The 20,356-nt window shown below is 42.2% G+C and overlaps 2 protein-coding genes across 3 annotated transcripts; one reads left to right on the forward strand and one right to left on the reverse strand.

Moving 5' to 3' along the window:
- The first annotated feature begins 1,600 nt into the window (after nt 1-1,600).
- zgc:56622 (uncharacterized protein LOC326033 homolog) lies at nt 1,601-10,634 on the forward strand. Of its 2 annotated transcripts, XM_056387217.1 has the most exons (10): nt 1,601-1,909; nt 3,596-3,784; nt 3,977-4,093; nt 5,058-5,135; nt 6,151-6,267; nt 7,331-7,443; nt 8,306-8,393; nt 8,472-8,555; nt 9,881-9,963; nt 10,053-10,634. In XM_056387217.1, exons 1-10 carry the CDS (start codon nt 1,820-1,822, stop codon nt 10,084-10,086), a joined length of 993 nt encoding a protein of 330 aa, XP_056243192.1. In that variant the 5' UTR covers nt 1,601-1,819; the 3' UTR covers nt 10,087-10,634. The 2 variants fall into 2 exon arrangements, with proteins under 2 accessions (XP_056243192.1, XP_056243191.1); XM_056387216.1 differs by lacking the exon at nt 3,596-3,784 and having other exon boundaries at nt 1,625-1,909.
- A 623-nt stretch (nt 10,635-11,257) lies between these two features.
- On the reverse strand, nt 11,258-18,363 carry klhl36 (kelch-like family member 36). Its single transcript, XM_056387213.1, has 9 exons — nt 18,111-18,363; nt 17,600-17,683; nt 15,799-15,993; nt 15,468-15,590; nt 14,936-15,157; nt 14,488-14,793; nt 13,698-13,925; nt 13,349-13,506; nt 11,258-12,377 (listed from the first exon to the last, which is right to left on the reverse strand). Exons 2-9 carry the CDS (start codon nt 17,660-17,662, stop codon nt 11,804-11,806), a joined length of 1,869 nt encoding a protein of 622 aa, XP_056243188.1. The 5' UTR covers nt 17,663-17,683; nt 18,111-18,363; the 3' UTR covers nt 11,258-11,803.
- Between the last annotated feature and the right edge of the window lie 1,993 nt (nt 18,364-20,356).

A 20,356-nucleotide genomic window follows, 5' to 3' on the forward strand; every position in this document is an offset into this window, starting at 1 on the left:
ATTGTATTACAGGATGGGCTCTTAGTTTTTCCAGTCTGTTAGGAGGCCATATGTAACCCAAACAGCTTCTGCTTGCTGTAATCATTCATCCTGTTCGTAAAAAAAAAATCCCATAATGCTGTTTCAGTAAGTGATGAAGGACAAAACCCACAGCCCTCATGTTTTGCAAAACTGTTTTCCAAAGTTTATTTGCATGAATCAAATCAAGTTTCAAAGTTCATTTTAGTTTGTTTTTCTCTTTGCTCTTTGTTTTTCCACTCAGTGTTCCCCTGACGATCTTCAGTGGAGGGATCGTAACAAAAAGAGTCTAAACACTAAAAAGACTATCATTTTGTGGACTGTGGACTTTGTCCTACAATTAAGACACATTGGGGAAGGGATTTCTTAATGAACTGGAGGAAAAATTACAGCAAGAAAAAACAGTTTCAGTGTTCAGATGGGCTCCTGACTCTTGTTTAAGTTACACTTGAGAAACTATGAACCAGTCCTTAAATCTGTTAGGAGGCCCCGAGGTAAAGAAAAAGAGCTATGGGCCCCAAGCGCCCACCTGTTTGTGGATAACAACAAATTTATCACAACGCCCCTCTACAATGCAGATAATCAAAACAATGCAGGACCCACCTTATCATTCCAGTTAATACTTGTTCCTATTCCAAAATATATATATGACTTACATATATACTGTCGCCTATAAAGTTGGAATGATTTTGTTTTCAGACACAATCCTCTGTTTATTCCTATTTAAATGCATCAGTAATCACTTGTGATTACACAATGTGCAATGATTACATTATGTGTCCCAATTACCCGGGTGAAATGAAATAAATCACATTGTCACAATCATTTCATGGAAAAAGGAAAAAAATATTTTATTCCAACTTTATGAGCAACAGTGTATAATATAATATAATATAATATAATATAATATAATATACCACAAACCAAATGACACCTTCTCACATAATTTGAGACTTTTGGGGACCAGTAGGAATATTCATTAAAATCATGAATATGAGGAGCAAAATACATTTAGCAATTACTAATTTACAATAAAAGCATAAAAAATGCAATTTTCAAAACATATTAATTTATGCTTGTGCTGGCCTATAAAATTATCATGAAACAAATTTTCAGTGCTGGGCGGCTTGGCGTGCAGTGGTTAGCACTTTCGCCCCCCAAGCAAGAAGGTTTCGACCTGTCCAGAGTGTAACCGGCCCTCGCCGAATGTCAGCTGGGATTGGCTAGAGTTGTTTAATTGCAGAGAGGTTTTATTTCTGAGACATGAATGTGATATAAGTTATTATAGTGTTATTCTAATTCCTACAAATCCTCATCATTTGTACCGTAGCTGCGTATACAGTGATCTAATGTCACCATCTAATGTTGAACTGGTACTATTACAACAGCATTTCTCTTACAATGTGACCCTGCCTGTGTGTGTGTGTGTGTGTGTGTGTGTGTGTTATTGGTACTGCACTGTTACCCCTATGCTATGAGAAAAGTGACCTTTGCAACACGCTCCTCCTCACTTACTGAGTATACACATAAATACTTCGTGGTGGTGAAGTACTTTGTATGTTGTCCAATAATTAACTACAGGACTGATAAGGCAGGAGGAGAGAGAGACAGACAAAGAGAGAGTGGAAGAAAAAGGAGAGAGAGAAGGAAAGAAACACATAGAGAGATACAGAAGCAAAATCAGCAGAGAAAAAGGAAGGACGTTGACTCAGCAGAGGAACGCGAGAGAAGAGGAAGCTCTGACAGTGTACGAGTTTCTGCTGAGGTTCTCGTTTTGTTGTTTGTCTCTGAACGTGGTGAAATGTTCTCCATGGAAGACAGACAGGTGGCCAGGACCATAGAGCTGAATGACGGCAGACAAATGCCAGTTCTGGGTCTGGGGACATGGAAGGTAGCCTCAACACTCACTCCTGTAACTGCTTTACACTGTAAAGAATCCATCCAGTTGTCATCAGTTTGTTTTCTTGCAAACTTTTTAAGAGTAATGCTGCACAGACATGTGTTTTAGTCATCAGAGTATTTATTGAATGAAATCAGCCTAGAGGCGTTGAAAATACTGGATTCTGATGGGCAGATTATTTGTCTTGATTATTATTTGTACCCTCCTCCAGGTCAAAGGGCAAGGGGCTGCTGTAGCCCACCTCCTTTATTAAAGGAATTTTGGGAAAGGAGTCGATTAGCTTAATGACCAGAAGCCTGGGGCAGCAGCTATAGCTTGGCTCTGCTTACTGTTAAAAGAAGAACCTATAGGTAACACATGTAATATGTTGTTTAATTCCTACAAAACCCAAAATGTGACTTCCTGGAGGCTTCCCTAGTTGCCTGGCAACTCCAGTACTGGCACGTAGCTTCCTGTGAAACCACAACCTTGTTAATTTTCTGTTTTTGTTTGGATTAAACAAACCTGATATAATTATTTATCTTATCGGCATGCCATTCAACTCTGGGCAGAGCCAGGTTAGCTGCCTCTAGTCTTTAAACTGAGGTCATTGACTTGTGGCTCTAGCGTCATTGATAATACATGAAAGTGGTATTGATTATTGATTAACCCAAACCTAACTTTAACCTAACTGAAAGTCTCTTAATTGATCAAATGAGGAAAACCTTGCTCAGAAACATAGTTCTGTAGTGCAATGCATTACACTTAGCTTTTTATATATTCAATTACTGCCAAAGAGTTCTTACTGGAACACAGGAAGTGTTCACATCACACCTGCTCTGAAGTACCTGCACTGACTTCCAGTATTAGGACAGATTTTACAGCCCTGTTACTTGTCTATAAATCTATAAACAGACTTTCTGATATGCAAAGGTATAAGAAAGAGCAGAGACACAAAGACTTCCTGTTGCTTGCTGTAACAAAAACCCTGCGACATAGTACTATATTGATGAGGTGACCTTCTCTAACTGTCTGTGAGCTCATATCTCTTCCTGTGCTGCTATTTATAATGTTATTTATTGTGTATTTTTATGTTGTGTTTGATTTGCACTTGTGCACTCTCATTTCAGCACGTTAAACATGAAGCCACAGTCAGCAGCCGGTAAACTTAGCTTAGCACTGATGGCTCTGTAACAATATCTGCCTACCAACCCCCTTTAAAGTTTACTCATTATGTTATATCTTATTTGCTTGATCATGACAAACACAAATATAAATGTGACAATTTGTGCTTTCAAGGGTGGTTATGTCCCAAACTTCCTGGCAACCTTACTTTCAGACAGAGCCGCGCTACCTGTTGTCCCCTGTTTCCAGTCTTTATGGTAAACCAGGCTTAGCAGCTGCAGGCTCTGTAACTGTACACAATGTGTATGAGAGTTTTATTGATCTTCTCATCAATCGAAAGTGAATAACTGTTTCTAACCACACAACAAGAAGTTTGAGACATTAGTATAAGTACTGATATATTACATGGGGAATAGATCATTTCTGAGAAGACTGGCAGCCTTTACTAAACTCTATAATGCATTTCAGCTTGGAGTGATTCTCCCCAATGTCATGGAACAGCACAAAGAGAAGTGAAGCCTTTGGCGGTTTTTATTATGACCATAGAGTGAAAAGATTTTTCAATTGTTGTAGTACTTGTCGCAGCCCTCCTCTCTGCCCCGCGCCAAAGTCCAATGCGCAGTTGAGGCTGCCATTGCTGCTGGCTACCGCCACATAGACACCGCCTACTGCTACAACAATGAAGTGGATATTGGCAAGGCTCTGCGCTCCAAGATGCAGCAGGGCATCATCAGGCGCCAGGACATGTTCATTGTTAGTAAGGTGGGTGCTGGAGAGAACAAGTGTTATAGCAGGGCCAGGGTGCAATGTGATGATGATGATGATGATGATGATGTCCTTTTTGAACTGCAAAGAAAATCTTTTCATGCACATTTTGCTGCCTTTAAATACTGTGGGCCATGATTTTATTTTATATCTCAGTTTACCCTCCTGTTCTGTATATGTTCTTCACAGCTGTGGGGTACCCACCATGACTCAGAGGACATCCCTGTATGCCTGAACAAGTCCCTGAATGATCTCCAGTTGGACTACCTGGATCTCTACCTTGTGCATTTCCCTGTTGGCCTGAAGGTTGAGCATAACATCCTAAACAGTATGACAGAATTAAAATTGTACTACCCCTTATCCTACTCTGTCTGAGATGGTTGAGGTCCAGGCTAGGAAAGACATCTTTGACTACAGCATTGCTTTTTTTGTTGTTTTTTTTTTTTAAATAAATGTGTTAAAGCTGCATTAAATGATTCTTGACCATTAGAGGGCAGGAACCATCCAAACCAAACTGACAGAATAGACACAATGGCTTATCTCATTGTTATGGCTGATATGTTAGCGTGTGTTTCCAACCACCTAACAAATGTAACATTATAATAACTTAATAACTTCAATAATCTCACTGTATAAAGTAAGCAATATAGAACGAGAGGTCTTTAGCTGCTAGTTGGCAGCTTCGTCTGCTGTTTGATCAGATAATATACAGTGGGTTTATCGGAGCTCATCAGAGTTTGCTGAAAAGAGCTGCTGCTGAAAATAGAGTTAAAACATTTAATATTGGGTTATTAGTGGGAGTCAACCTTACAGCTTGTCACCATGAGCAACCTGTTCAGTCGTGCAGTGCAGGGTATATGCAGTTATACTGCTGCAAGAGCATTTTTTCTCTTCGTACGGCGAAGACATGACCCGCCCTCCTCCCCTCTGATGGGCCAGTACTTGTTGCATTCATTGGTCCAGATAGGTTGGGTTTAATCATGAGGACTATTGATTAGGGTAAGAATATCAGGGGGAGCCAATCAGAGCCAGAGTATTATCCTTCCCTGGACGAGCCCCTAAAAATTGGGGCATAAATTAAGAGTATACCTTTTTATATACAGTTTATGGAATATACCCACTTTTTTAGGCACCACTACACAACTGAACGTGTTCAAATTACATGTCACTGTATTGATTCAACATCAAAAACATAATTTAATGCAGCTTAAGAGTCAGGAAGGACACATGCTGTATCTTTGCCTTTGTTTACCTTTAAATTCTTCCATAGAAAATGGGTGATGAGCTTTTCCCGAAAAAGGACGGACAGACACTGACCTCTGACATAGACTATGTAGATGTATGGAGGGTAAGAACACATGTACTCTCTCTGTTTGCATGAACACCGGTGTGTCTACCTGCTTTTAGATTTTTCTGTATTTAAGATCTGAATAGTTCATCCACTGTTGCCCAACTTCCACACTAGCTTAAAAATAGTTTAGTAGTTTACTAGTTTAAAATATACCATAATAATGAAAATAACTAGGAATATGTACTAAAATAGTAATAACAATGGTAAAAGCAAACAGAAAATATAGCTGCCAATGGCCATTCCAGGTTAAAGCTTTTTAGCCCTCAGTAGAAAGAAGCAGCTCAATCGTCTAAGATTAAAACCACGAGCAGCAATGAGCAGGTTTCAACCTTCACAAAGTCGAGCAAAGCCACCGCAGCTAGTTTCATTCAAGGAGTAAGACCAATCACACACTTGTTTCGTCAGCAATTATTGCGCACTCAAAGTTCTGCTGTTTTTCCCCCCTTCATCAGATGTGAATGAAACTAGTGGTGTATGTTCAGGAGACAGCGCAGGATGTCTCCAGTGAGTTTAATCAGGATTGCTCAAAGGCATCTTGTGTTATGAGCAAATATAAGAATGATAGGCCACGCCCACTTGTACCAACCAATATGGCACCTCAGATTTTGGTTAATACTTGTACCCAGAGCATGCACAGCTTAACTTGGAAAACTCTGTCCACTGGGTTTTGAGGCACACATTTTTGTTATTTGTGGCGCCCCCTATGGGTCAGGCTCAAAATGCTCTGATAGGCTTATACCCAAACATGGCCTGAAGATATGTACCCAGATTTATGACGATTAGGTAAATTGTTAATGAATTTTGGGGATTTTCCTGCTAAGCCCCGCCCCCTTCGTGAAGTTTATTGTTCAGATTCTGGCACAGCGATTGTTTTTTCTTCTGTTAAAATAGCAGAAGTGATATGGACATGCCTTAAGTGCACTTCTAGTTGCCTCCTACGTAAACCAAATAAGCCTTTTGGAGTGGCTGGTAGATGTGTGTTTACTGTCACGGTCTGTTGCTGTGTTTGCAGGGGATGGAAGCTCTACAAGTTTCAGGGAAGGTGAAGAGCATTGGAGTATCCAACTTTAACATCCTGCAGCTGGAGAGGCTGCTTGCTCTGTGCAGGGTTCCCCCTGCTGTCAACCAGGTACTGAAAATTTAACTCCTTTATTGAACATTCAAAACATTCTTATTTCCCTCTATGAATGTATGAACCCATGTCGCTTACTTTCATTTACTGTGACAGTAAAAGGTGAGTGGTCTGGTGATGGTCTGCCTTATACACTCATCAAGCGCTTTATTACAAACACCTGCGCATTAAAGCAATTATCCAATCAGAGCAGTGTATAAAGTCCTGCAGATACAGGTGAAGAGCTTCAGTTCATGTTCACATCAAACATCAGAATGAGGAAAAACGTGACTCAGTGACTTTTGACTGCGACATGATTGTTGGTGTCAGACGCTGGTTTGAGTTTTTCTGGAGCTGCTGATCTCCACGACAGTCTCGAGAGTTTTTACTCTGAATGGAGCCAAAAACAAAAAGCTTCCAGTGAGCAGCAGCTCTGTGGAGGAAACACCTTGTTGGTGAGAGAGGTCAGAGGTCAGAGGAGAATGGACAGACCGGTTGGAGCTGACAGAAAGACTACGGTCACTAAGGCAACCACTCTTTACAACTGTGGTGAACAGAAAAGACACCTCCAACCTACAACAGCAGAAGGTTCCACTTCCTGTCACCAAGAACAGAAACCTGAAGCTGCAGTGGACACACACTCACCAACACTGGACAGGTGAAGACCTGGTCTGATGGATCTGGATTTGTCGGGTCAGAATCTGAATCCATGGACCAACCTGCCTTTTGTAAACAGTCCAGTTGGTCTGAGTATAGTTGCTGACCCCCCCCCCCCCCCCCCTTTGGGATGTGGTACAACAGGAGATTGGCAGCTTGAGTGTGGAGCTGATATGAGTCATGTCAACATGGAGTGTCAGAGGAAAGTTTCAACATCTTGATGAATCCTTTACATGAGGATTTTTTTTTGTATTAAGGGGTGATATTCCCACATAGTAATTGCATTACATCATATGATGGTACAAATATCATATCACCGGTTTACCCCATAAGAAACTACATGTGATGTTGAGTCACAGGTCATGTTTTTGTGTCCATTGTTCAGGCCTTCAGCATTGATGCTCACTTTTTATATCATCCATAGGTGGAGCTACATCCATACCTAGTCCAGACAGACATGATAGAGTTCTGCAGGTCCAAGAACATCGCCCTGACTGCCTACAGCCCCTTTGGCTCACCTGAGCGACCCCCGCAGCTGTAAGACGCACAGCATCACTCACACACTCTACTGGCTCACACTGATGGTTAAAAATGAATCAAGCCTCAAAAGCTCCGTCACCACAAGTCTTTAAACGAGTGTGTAGGACAGACGCTAGGTTTGACTTGAATGACATGTGACCTGAGAGAGCGAGCTGATGGGTAGGGGTCGGGTAGATCAGTTAAATAGTGAGAATTTTGAACTGGATTCTACATGTAGCAGGGACCCAGTGAAGGGAAGTGAGTGTGGGAGTGATAGGAGACCATCTATTTGACCTAGGCATTCTGGATTGTTAGTAAAAGGGGTTTTATTTCACCCTAAAACATATTAAAAATACAAATGAAAATAAGGAGATGTGGTAAATAACTGAGCCTCAGGTCAACCAAATGCAGACTCAGAAAAATACTGCTAACAAAACAGAACCTTCAGAACCCTCAGCCTCTTTTAGCCAAACCAGGAAGGTTAAAGTGAAAGCAAATAAAACCAACAGACTGGTGTAATGCTGTGGGAGAGTATGTGAAACCGTAAACCTGTCTTTGACTTTGTATGTTGTGTGTGGTGAGACTGCATGAATGTTCCCATATTTCTATTTCAATTGCGTGGCCGTGGATACGGCCATCGCAGGGTCAACAGATCTCATGACACCCTGCATCATTTTTCATGCTATAGGATTTATTCTCTCATCTGATCTACAACCCCTGGAGCTTGAGTTCAGCAATAAGTAGTCTCATGGAAGATCAGCACGTGACTCTAGACGAGTTGTGTATCTTTGACGTAGACTGAAGTAGGATGCAGTAACAGTATGACAGTATATGAGTGAGATAGAAACGTGCCCACCCATTTTCATCTTGTCCGACTCAGGATCAGAGGAGACACTGATCCACATAAGCTCCTGGAGGACCCAGTCGTTGCAGATGTAGCCAAAAAGCACAGACGCAGCTCAGCACAGGTCGGTTTTCAGTGTCTGCACTGTATCATGCATGTGTACCTGTGTACTGCATTGTCAGTAACAGTGGTGTTCTCCCAGGTATTGCTGAGGTACCATGTGCAGCAGGGCATTGCGGTCATCCCTAAGAGTGACAAGCCTCATCACATTCTTGAAAACACAAAGGTAAAAACTCTCTCTCTCTCTGTCTCTCACAGTTCCTGTTTCTTTTGTTCCATTTCTGCCCCGGCTCCTGCCACTCTCCATCCTCAGACCCCTGCTTGTCCCAGTCAGCTCAACCTCAACCTCCTCCTGCTCGCTGCCAGATCGTAGCACGTTTCAATGTTTTGTTTCCTTTGAGTTGTTCATGCTGTGGACTCCCATTCCTGCCACCTCTCCTGTTGCTCACCTGTTGGTCTGTGAGACTTGGCCATTGTCTTTTCACAGCACCTGCCTGTCTGCATTTGGATGATACAGAGACCTCAATCTCTGCTTTGAAAGAATACACAACACCACACCACTTGGTGATAAGTGAAGATATTTATTTAAAACCTAATCTCTATAAGCAGCTGAATAAATGAGGCATTAATAATGAACACATGACAATGAGGTCACAATCAAACATATGGATGAAGTTGATCTTTGAATGACAAAATGAACTCTACTTTGTTTAGCAATAGTAAACTGAGGTGTGTTACCAGAGGATGGCGGGAGGGAGAATCTACTTCCCCAAGGGGATGAATAAAGTATCTATCTATCTATCTATCTATCTATCTATCTATCTATCTATCTATCTATCTATCTATCTATCTATCTATCTATCTATCTATCTATCTATCTATCTATCTATCTATCTATCTATCTATCTATCTATCTATCTATCCAATCCCCCCATTTCTCCTGGTGGACAGTGAATGACCATAGACTTTTACCGGAATAGTCACCATAGAATATTTGTGAATGAAATGAAGAAGTAGCAGTTATTTTACAACTGCAGTCTCCACACACGCTGTCAGTGCTCTGCTTATGCTTTCTGCCTCACCACTCTGCTGTTAGTTGCATCTCTGGGTGCCACCACTCATCTCCACCCCAGCACCCACCTGTCGGCTCTGACTCTACGTCCATCCCCCTGTACGTAGCGCTGAGCTTGGTGTTTTGCTTGTGTGGGTGTGACAATATCAGAGCCCAAACACCAAAAAATCTATTCTATAGTCACATAATAATCTAACTACATGAGTCTACTGACTGAAATATACAAATGAATATATCAAAACCACTCTCTCTCCTCATGTTGGATAATGTCAGTTTTGTTATCACTCATTACACAGTGTTGGAGCAGTGATATATTGGATGATGTGTGATGTCAGATTTCACCTCTTCTAATTCAGTTGACCAAAAGGGGCAATGAGTCCATTTCACCTCAGAAGAGCTGCTTTCACAGTTGTACTACAGGGATAATAAAACACCACTGTCCATAATGCTCTTGTCAAACTGTGTCAATGCTGCTGCAGATCTTTGACTTCAGTCTGCCTGAAGAGGACATGAGAGCACTGCGAGGACTGGACCGAGGCTGGAAGGCCTGCACTGAAGATGAGTGAGTAAACGCAACAGACAAACGTGAGCGACGGTCGACAGCGAGGTGCAACTATTTTCACTCACTCAAGTCTTTGTTTTGTTCGTCAGTGTCAAGTCTCATCCCTACTACCCCTTTGTCTGAGGCTGTCAGGAGAGTGGACTCAGACCAGCTACATGCAGTCTACCTTCAGTATCACACTGTTAATAATCAGTGCCTTGTTTACCTAATGATGATGAAATGTGAAGTGAAGACAAATCAGGGCATTGAAAAGCTCTTTTCTATTTTGGTGAAAACTGCAATGTTTTTTATGTTTTCCTCTGATGAATAAAGTCATGAATGTTTCTTTTCACAATCTGTAGATTATTTTTATTTAGTAAGTTATTACTAAAGACAATACTGAGCATATCACTTCATTAAAAAAAGTGTGGTCTCGCCTTATTTGGATGGTCCACTTACAGAGTTTAGAGTATTTTTAACATTTCACAAATATGTTGAACTTTCTAATATTCAACAATGTAAATAGAAACATTCAACCAAGGATTAGTAAACCGTTAGTTAGGTATGTTACAAAGACTCTGTAAACTCTCTGGAGGAAGCCAGGCACCTCCCAACACCATCCTAGAAGACTTGAGGCTGTAATCACTGCCAAAGGTGCTTTAACTAAACCCAGTAAAGTGTCTGAAAACTTATGTCTGTGTGATATTTTTCTTTTTAATAAATTTGCAAAAATGTTCACTCTGTCATTATGGGATCTTGAGTTAAGGTTTGCTATGCCCCGACCTCTTAGTTACTGTTTCTGGTTGGCAACTGTCATTTTGTCACATGCTGCCACTGTCAGATCTCATCATCTGTAGATAGCTAGCTAATTAAACTCCATGAGTTGGTTGACTTTTTTCTGCTTCTAGCTAACTGAGGGCTGAGCTGAGGCTAGAGCTGCTGATCCAGGAGACAATGGAATAGAACATTGTTCTTGTTTTGCAGTGTGGAGCTGGTTAGTTCCTCGTTACAGCTGCTAAGCTACATTTGGACAATCGCTATTCAGGTTGATTAGGAAACTGCAGCTGCTGCACAGACCTGGGGCACATCTCTCCACATCTGAAACATCACAGTCTGCATTTCATTCTATTATTTGCAGCTTTTTTTTTTTGATAATTGATTCTAGACAAAAAAACTATTTTAATAGGTAATAATATAAGGGCAAACAAAGGGAAAACATTCCACTCAAATATCAAGATGTCTGCTGACCACTGTAGTAAAAGAGTTGTTGCTTGCTGCCATGCTGTCATTTTACAATGAAGACACTGAAGTGAACTTGGGTTTTTCTTCTTTCTTTTAACAGCTCTAAACAATCAGCATTATACAAAGGGATTCACCAGTTTTAAGTCAGCCTTCCCTTCCTGGTGGCCTTCTGGTTTACAGGGTGCAGATTTGTCCACAGCGCAGTCTGGAGTGTGAGAGTACAATCGCAACCCCCCCCACCCTTAAACACATCTCGCAGGTTTACACTTAATATGAACCCACCATCCAGTCTCTTGAGTTTCTACAAGCTCCTGACTTTAAATAGACAGACAGGTGCCTGAATACTGTTATGTCAACCACAGACACAGAAATGACACACACTGTCCAACATGTGATGTAGTATTTGTTAACACACATTTATCAGGTATTTACCAAAGGAACTTTCATTTTTAATTCAGTGGTTAGCATTATTGCTCTTCCTCTCTATTATTGTGAAGCTGCAGGAAAATGACTCTGACACTTGTGTGGGGGACGTAACAAAATGTTTGTCTCTTGTTAGAAGAGTCTGAGGCTCTAGTTCAGTCGTTCAGGACAGAGGGACGCTCCTTCATGACTGTTGTTACATGGGGTGTGATCTTCCTTTCTTTCTTTGTCCCACCTTCTTCTTCTCTGGAGAGGGTGATGACGCTGAGGGCTTTACAGTGCACACGCATGCTGAAGCCCCTGCGATACGTTTTGGCAAGTCAGGCCCTCTGGACCATGAACCTTTGTTGGGGTCGTACACCTGCGTGGCTCTGGAGAAGGCCATGTTCTCCCAGCTGTAGCCCCCGAGCACGTAGATCTTCCCTGCCCAGACCGCAAGCCCCGCCTCGCTGTTGGGCAGCAGCAGCGCCGCCACCCGGGTCCACTGGCTGCTGTGTGGTTCGTAGGACTCGACCTGCAGGATGTCGAAGCGCTCGGTGGTGTCCTCGTGGTCGTCGCTGCCCCCAATGGCGTAGATGAGGTGGTTGAGGGAGGCCATGCAGTGCCAACCTCGGGCCAGAGACATGGCCTGGCGCTCCACCCATACATCCCCGTCCCGTAACGGATCGTAACTGAGAACATCTCGGCGGTATGGGCCGATCTGGTAGTCATGGCCACCTGAGATGTAGACCTCACCATGGTGGACCGTCCCTGCATGGCCGTAAGTAAACCTAGAACAGACAGAATTCAAAAAGCCAAATATAGGACCATTAAAAAATCTTTTGACCTGCATGTATCTGCATGTAGTCCCAGAGGAAATATTTACTAAATGAAAACGGTTTGTCATTCATACAGGACACCTCTGATCAGGATCAGCTCATTTTGTCTCTAACCTGTACTTCCTCAGGACCAGGTCAACTAAGACACAAATTTAAAAAAAAATAATCAAAAACTAAAATCTCTCATTTAGAAACGTATTCAGACCATTTGCTGTTTCCCACCAACCTGTAGTCAGGTGGTTCAAAATTCCTCCTGGACATTCCAAAGGAGGTTTTACAGAATCAGATTTGGGATCTGATTCTATAAAATCATAATGATTTAATACAATAAAATGATCTGATTCCATAAGGTTTGACCAGTTATTAAATTCAAGGGTTCACTTATTTTGTCCGCCAGCACTGTGAACGTTTAATGGTTGTTTTTTTAATGTGTTTTGTTAGTGTAAGCACATTGTGTTGTTTATAATTTTGACTTAGATGAAAATCAGATCATCACAAAGAAAAGAGAACAGTGAGAAAGAGAATTACAAGACAATTTCAAAAGGACTAAAGGGATATACAGTAGGTCGCCCAATTGCTGTTACTACCGATTTGATTTTAGTTTGTACGAGTGCATGTGTGTGTGTGTGTGTGTGTGTGTGAGTGTGAGTGTGTGTGTGTGTGAGTGTTCCACACTGTGAGTGTGGATAGATGTACATGTAAGGTCGAGGGAGAATAAGAAAAGTATTGGAGAAGGAGAAATTAATAATTAAATACACTAATAACTTGTACTTTTGCAACTACAAACATTACAAGTAAGGCAAAGCAGCATTATACATTTATTAAAAAACAAATAAATAAATAAATGTATGTATGAAATTTCATGGCGTCCTTCAGCAGCTTCCTCCTGAAACAGCAGAGCCAGTAGAAACTTGTGTTCCTACCTGGGAAGTCCTGCCACGTAGGACCAGCAGTCCTCGGCGGGGCAATAAACCTCCACAGAGGACAAAGCTCCAGTGTCGTTCCTCCCACCCACGGCGATCAGACACTCTCCCACTGCCCCCAGGTAAAAATCCACTCGCCGCTGGTTCATTGGAGCACCCTGGAAAATCATCATAGTGTCACTGCGTCTGGGGTTTTTATCTTCTCTGACACTTCCTGAAACGACCTGCTCCGCTGAATGTTCTGACAATGTTAGAGCTTGAGCACATGTTCTGTGTGTGATATTTACACTTCATTTACAAAATGACAGTATGCGATAGGGAGAGTGGAACTGGCTGTGTGGTACAGTACCCTGGTCCACTGGTTGTGGCGGGGGTCGTATCTGTACAGCAGGTTACAGGCAGCGTCTCCGCCGTTGTCCCTGGACGAGCTGCCGCCCGCAGCGAAGATAAAGCCCCCCAGTACCGCCAGGCAGTGGTGGCTCCGCTGGGCCGGCAGCTCCGTCTCCACCTCCCAGCTTCCTGTTTCTCCGTCCAGCCGACAAACATTGGCGCTCAGCTCCTCCCCAAATTCCGATACCTCAAGAGGTAAGGACAGGAAATGAATGAGTTTCCCGCTCCAGCTGATGTGAAAGAGTTTATTGTATCTGAAGAAAGTTGTAGTTGTTAAAAAAATCTCACTTTTTACAGTTTTGTTACAACATAAAGGTTTTCAGCAATCAGCAAAAAGTTCAAATCAAGTCCAAAGAAATTCCAAGTCCAATATAACAGAAAGTCACAAGTGTCACCATAATAATAATGATGATAATAATTATATTATACTCTTCAAAACACAGTTACAAAGTACTTTACAATAAACAGCAGAGCACACATGACAACGGAACAAGTTTGAAACAGAGATGGAAACGTGGCCCATTAAGACAAATGATAACCAGCAGTCGCTTCAAGCTGCTGCTAAAATCCCGATTTTATAACCACAATGTCGTCTGACAACATCACCAAACTACTGTGCAGTGCATGTCCCAAAGTCTGACCCCTCAGACCAGCAGCTCACACCTGGTTATGTGTTCATCATGTTTTTCACTAAGACCAGTTAAAAAAAAAAAAAAAACCATCAAAGTGATCTCATGACCCATCTGTACCTCTCCTCCAATCAGCAGCAGCTGCTCCACTCCTCCCCTCAGCATGGTGCGTCCTGTCTGCAGGAGCGGCTGTGCGCTGGCACTGGTGTGGTACTCAAGAGCTTCCTCCACCAGGGCCTCACAGCCGGCCTCCTCTGGCAGCAGGGCCCGCACCGCAGGAAGCGCCTGGCCCACTAGGTCCGCCGGCGGCATCAGAGGGAAGCGAATGTGCGAGAGGAGCTGTCTGGCGTGGGCCGTCCGCTCGGGCGTCTGGCTGAGCCACTGCATGGTGGCCTGGAAAAGTGCCTGCTCGCTCTCATGCTGAACCTGATGATGAGGAGAGGAGCTCTGAGGCTTCCTATGATCTTTTCCCCACAAACATAACGGTTCATGTTGCGTCCTGGTCGGAGCGTCTTTTCCAAACCGAAGAATACTCTTTCTCAACACATTAAATACCTGGAGTACTTACCTGGCCACTAGAGAGGTAGGAGGAGAGTTTGTGTAAAGGAATGTTGTGAAGAAAATCTGTGGTGAACGAGAGTGCGGCGAAGCGTGTGAGGATGAAGTGGTCGATGAAGGCGTCCAGTCGCTCAAGGCTGTAGAGCAGAGCCAGTTCCTGCAGGTACAGGTAGTTGTCTTCACTCACCTCCCGCTCCAGGTACTGGCAGCAGAAATCCACCACTTGCCACACCTGCACACAACAGCCCAGTACTTCATACATACGTATAGTGCCAAAGGAAAGTGCTTCTGCATGGAGCGTACATTTAAACGGGTACTGGATTGTTTCGGTGGGTGTTTTTTTTTTCTGCTGGCACTGTGCACAGCGACACATCGCTCTGCTAGTGGCTCCTGGCCGCCTCTCCTAACTGGCGGCACGCTGGTCTGAATCTACTGCAGGTAACACACTGACTTTGCATGAATACCTCACACAACCCCACGTCAAGTAACCTGAACTATCCCTTTAACATCATGTGTAGAGCAGAAAGTACCACGTTTCTTACCTGTAGAAGGTGGGCAGCTTCCAACACATAGTCAATGTTTCCTCCATCCAATGGCAGCTCTCCACTGTACAAGAAGTCCACCACAGCCTTCAGACCGATGTAGGACATCCCAACCAGCTCCACCTGTAGACGGAAACGGAGACTCATATGTGCAAATGCCTGTCCTCTCCATCCGAGTCATCTTAATTACTTCACTAACAACTGCAATTATTACAAAAATAATTGAGTGACACCGAATGAGGAAGGAAGACAAAAGAACTCAAACTGATCAAGGGACACAATTCCCTGATGTTTCCAGTCTAGAACATTTTCTTAGCAGCTTCCTGTGTACCTCCTGCTGGCGCTCCTCCCTCATGCCCAAGGTGAACATAGCGTGGAAGTACGGGCTGGAGATGGCCAGCAGGGCTCGGTGGGCGGGGACCCGCAGCTCATTGGCCACCAGCACCACATCACAGAACTGGCTGTGCTGCCGCTGCTCGTTGAGGCCCTGCAACACCTCCGCAGCTTGGTCCGCCCATCGGAACACCTGCCAACACCAGAGCACAACACAATGACGACAGGTTTGTTTACTCTCTCCCAAGGGTGGGGGGGGTGGGGGGGGGGGGGGGGGGGGGGATGTCCCTCGCACTTTTCAAAATCCTATTTTTGTCCACCCTCTAACAGTTTCACTAAAACATCACTAAACCGTGTCCAACCAAATTACTGTGCACTCACAGCGTTTAAGCTTTACAAGCAGTAGTGACAGATTTGCAGATGTTTTTGCCCCTGATTTTGCCTCTCGGGGGAGATAGCTGCAGACAAGCTGCCCTGTCATCTTGGTGGAGGTTGTTGGGGTAGAACTGCAGCTTGTGAGGAAGACTGGGTTGAAAAAAAGTCTCATAACTCATTTTTGGATGAAAAGAAAAATTTAGCTGTTTTAAAAAATAAAAATAAAACCGTATTTGTTGAGTGTAAAGGTTCATCACTGACAGTGGAAATGGTAGCTATAATTTTTGTTATAACATAATACTGTTTTAACTGGGGCAACATTGGTACAGTCAGCATCTTTTGAGTCATCCATAATAAATGTTATGCATTCTACACATTTAGATTAAAATCTGCAGAGAGCATCAGAGCCACAGTATAATTACACAAGAGGAAACTAAGCACATTTACACTGAAACAAATAATATTGATTTCAGCTGAAATAATTATGGAAAAAATTATTTGAGGGTTATCAGGACCAATTTCAACATTCCTTGTATGGTTTATGTGCTACAAACGAGCAGCATTTAAAACCACTATGCAAAGCAATACTTTCTGCAGGTGTTTCCTGAGTCCATAGAAAATTTAACTGGTGAATTTACTGAGCCAGACTGAAAAAGGACTGTGCACTGATCTGAGCGCTCAGTTTGTATTTGTTGACAGGGCAGAGGTCGAGGGAATAGTCATTTTACTTTGTTGAATTTGTCCCTGCTATGTAGCCAGGTAGCTAGTGCTAATATTAGCCAGCCAGCTGTCTGCAATAAAACTGATGTGAAGAAGAAACTGACGTCTCGGATTCTCTCTGAAAATGGTTATTATGGTGGACGTCCATGTTACATTTGAAGCATGTGGGGCTGACATCCACACCTGTTTCTTATTACTTTTATTTTCTGAATACACACAGGTGACAGTTTTCACTGTGATTTTATTTTATTTTTTAAACTCAAACTTATGCCATCGGAAATAAGAATTTGAAAGTTGCTAAAATCAGATAATAATTCTACTCTTTAAAAGGATGTGGAGCAGTGTCATGATGAGCCGGCCCCTGTGTTTATTGCATCTTGTGTTCCACCAGCAAACCTACAAGGATGTAAGAGCCACTTTCTTTCTTCTTGTTTGCTTTTACGCATGCGCGCATGTATGTGTGTGTGTGTGAGAGAGAGAGAGAGAGAGAGAGAGAGAGATTGACACACACAGTGATCATTGATTGCTATCAGTTGTGTTTGACCTCCTTCCTCTTGCAGAGTATTGCTGATGTTGTTGTTGTTGAACTGTTGTATTAATGTGTTTTGGTGTTAAAACCTTTAAATATACTTTTCTCCTGTTGATGCTGCCTCATGCCTCAATAAATCTTTGAATTTGAGTTTTAGTTTCACACACACACTGACCTTGGACGATTCACTTATCCGCTGAGGGCGACACACCCGGCTCTGTTTGCCATTGTCCATCATGTCCTGTCAGGCAGGAATCATCTACAGCACACACACACACACACACACACACACACACACACACACACACACACACACACACACACACACACAGAGTAAGAAATGACTCCCTCATAGAAGTGAGAACCAGGTCAGATGTATGTATGTAGGAAGCATGTCCTGAGTTACATGTAACTGGACATGTAGAGCAGCTACTGTCCTCATCTCTCTACGCTTGTGAAGTGATTTACTCCACATCCTGTTAGCTACAAAACCCACAACACAACACAATGAAACACAACACACACACACACACACACACACACACACACACACACACACACACACACACACACACACACACACACACACACCTGCACCACAGTCAGTCAATGACAAGACACGATGTAAAATCCAGTCACTTTCCGATCTGAAGCCTCTCCCGTTGTTATAAACTGTCTGTACTTACATTTGAAGGTTTGGTGGGTAGGAAGGCATGTGGTTACACGGTGAAAGAGTCAACAGCATCTCTTGTTAACGCAGTTTAGCACAGGGACAAACAGCTGCTGTTTTTGAAGACTTTTCAACGACGACACAAACTGGAGCGTTTCCTGAGAACTTTTCTCTCTAGTCTCTTCTTACGGACTCATATTCCTGTAAGAACAGTTTCCTGGAGCACAGAAAGAGCTGCACAATGTTGGCTATCATCACTAGCCTGTATAAACAAATAAACTTCCGGTATAGATTTTCAAAATAAATTCCTTTGTCATACAACTCCAAAAACAAAAACATTTACAGCAATTGATCATGAGTGCAACTGAACCCGTATGCAGTAAAATATAACAAACCCCAAAACATAACGATGGAACACCTTTGTATAGCCTGTAGCCTCCAAGTATTTTATGGGTTAAGGTGTTTTTAAAAAACATTTTTTTGATGAGTTATTATTAAACATTATTTGAAAGACGTTAGCCATAACATTATAGGGTGTTTCAGATGGATATAAAGAAAAGGACATCACAAACAGAGGAACGAGTGGTCTCTCAAAATGTAACGGTTTATGGCATTTTTCCTTGCAAATTTCGTCACCTGCTTTTTTTTTTTGCCGTTTTAATTTGAAGGTAAAACCTTTCAACCGGATGTTGTGACCAGCACTAGCTAGCTTAACGGAGCTGGACCAATCACAGCCAGCTCTATGAGGGTATATTCAAGACTGGCAATGACACTGAAGGTTTTAAATATATTTAACTGCCCCATGCTTTCTAAATAACTTAATTAATAAGACGTCAAAGCGTTAATGAGGAAAAAAGACTTACTGTTTTTGCAAATTTATTTACTTATTTTTGGAAACACACTCAGACAAAATGAGAGAGGAAGCCATTTAGAATTTCTACAATAAAGCCAAGAAAGCTTTCTCTGTCATAAAAACCATACGTAGAAAAGAAGAATCTGTCTAAAATTATTTATGGTACTTTAAAAATAATTAATAGATAATCATGACCAAAGAGATATAGTATGTGATTCAATCCCACGATGAAACAAAATGTGATAAAACACCAAAAGAAAAGATTACTTAAGTTATGTAAAACTATGTTAAAAGTTCTTCAAATGACTAAATAATACATCTACAGCACAACTTTGTATATACCCATAACATGCCCGAATTTTTTAAAAAGAAAAAAGTGGTTACATTTCTATAGGGCAGACCCTCCTGAGTAATCAGTGTTGTTTGGATGTGGAATAACTGGAACAGCAAACTGAGCTGATAGAAACATCTCTGTAAAAGGGGTTTTCAGGCTTTATGACTCAGTCTAATGAAAAATAATGAGAAGGTGATCAGCTCATAGTGTTACCTGCTATCATAAAGCAAGACAGACTCATAACAAATATCTTGTCTTTAATGACTTATATATTTATTATACGTAAAGTGGAATATATATAAAACATACATACAGTATTTATATATATAAAGTATATAAAAGTGACATAGAGTATCTGAAGCTTCTGATTTGACTGTATTCGTATAATGAGGCAGCATATTTTGCATCAATATAACACATGAAAATGATTTCCTTTAACGTTCACTGCTGATAACGCTTTTCTCACATAACTATAGAAGCAGAATGCACCAGTAACTGCAGAATCACGGGTGTGCTGGTCTGTTTGTGGACCAGCAGGTGGCGGGATGATGCAGTAACAGTCTCAGAGCCACAGCGCTTAGGCCGGTGAAGCTACTTCTCAGTCCTTATCAGTGGCTGTCATTACACTGGAGCAAATGGACTCAAGACTCCCAGAGAAGACAGCTTTGACTTCTGTGCTGTCTGACCACTCAACCTGATACTCCATCACAGAACCTCATACTTCATGTAGCCTACATAGGCCAACACATGCAACCCCCGCCCTGGTGACAGACACTGTATTGTGTAGCTGTTTTAGCATTGTACTGAGGTGTATAGTTGCCTCTGCAGTTTTGTTTTGTACCTACATTGTTAATAATCTTGCTATAAACCACACATTACAATATTTTATGAAGCACAGCACTGTACAGTCTTGTGTTGTGTATCTGGGTGCTGGTGTTGAAACAATCCTTAATTGGCCCGCAGCAACAAGTGTTACGTATTAAAACGAACTGAAATTAAACTATTGAGACATAATTGTTGGATCTTAATACCCCTGCACTGAACAAGTGAGACTGTCAAGTTACACAATTTAGTA

This window comes from Seriola aureovittata, chromosome 10 (assembly GCF_021018895.1).
Source record: "Seriola aureovittata isolate HTS-2021-v1 ecotype China chromosome 10, ASM2101889v1, whole genome shotgun sequence".
NCBI classification, from domain to species: domain Eukaryota; kingdom Metazoa; phylum Chordata; class Actinopteri; order Carangiformes; family Carangidae; genus Seriola; species Seriola aureovittata.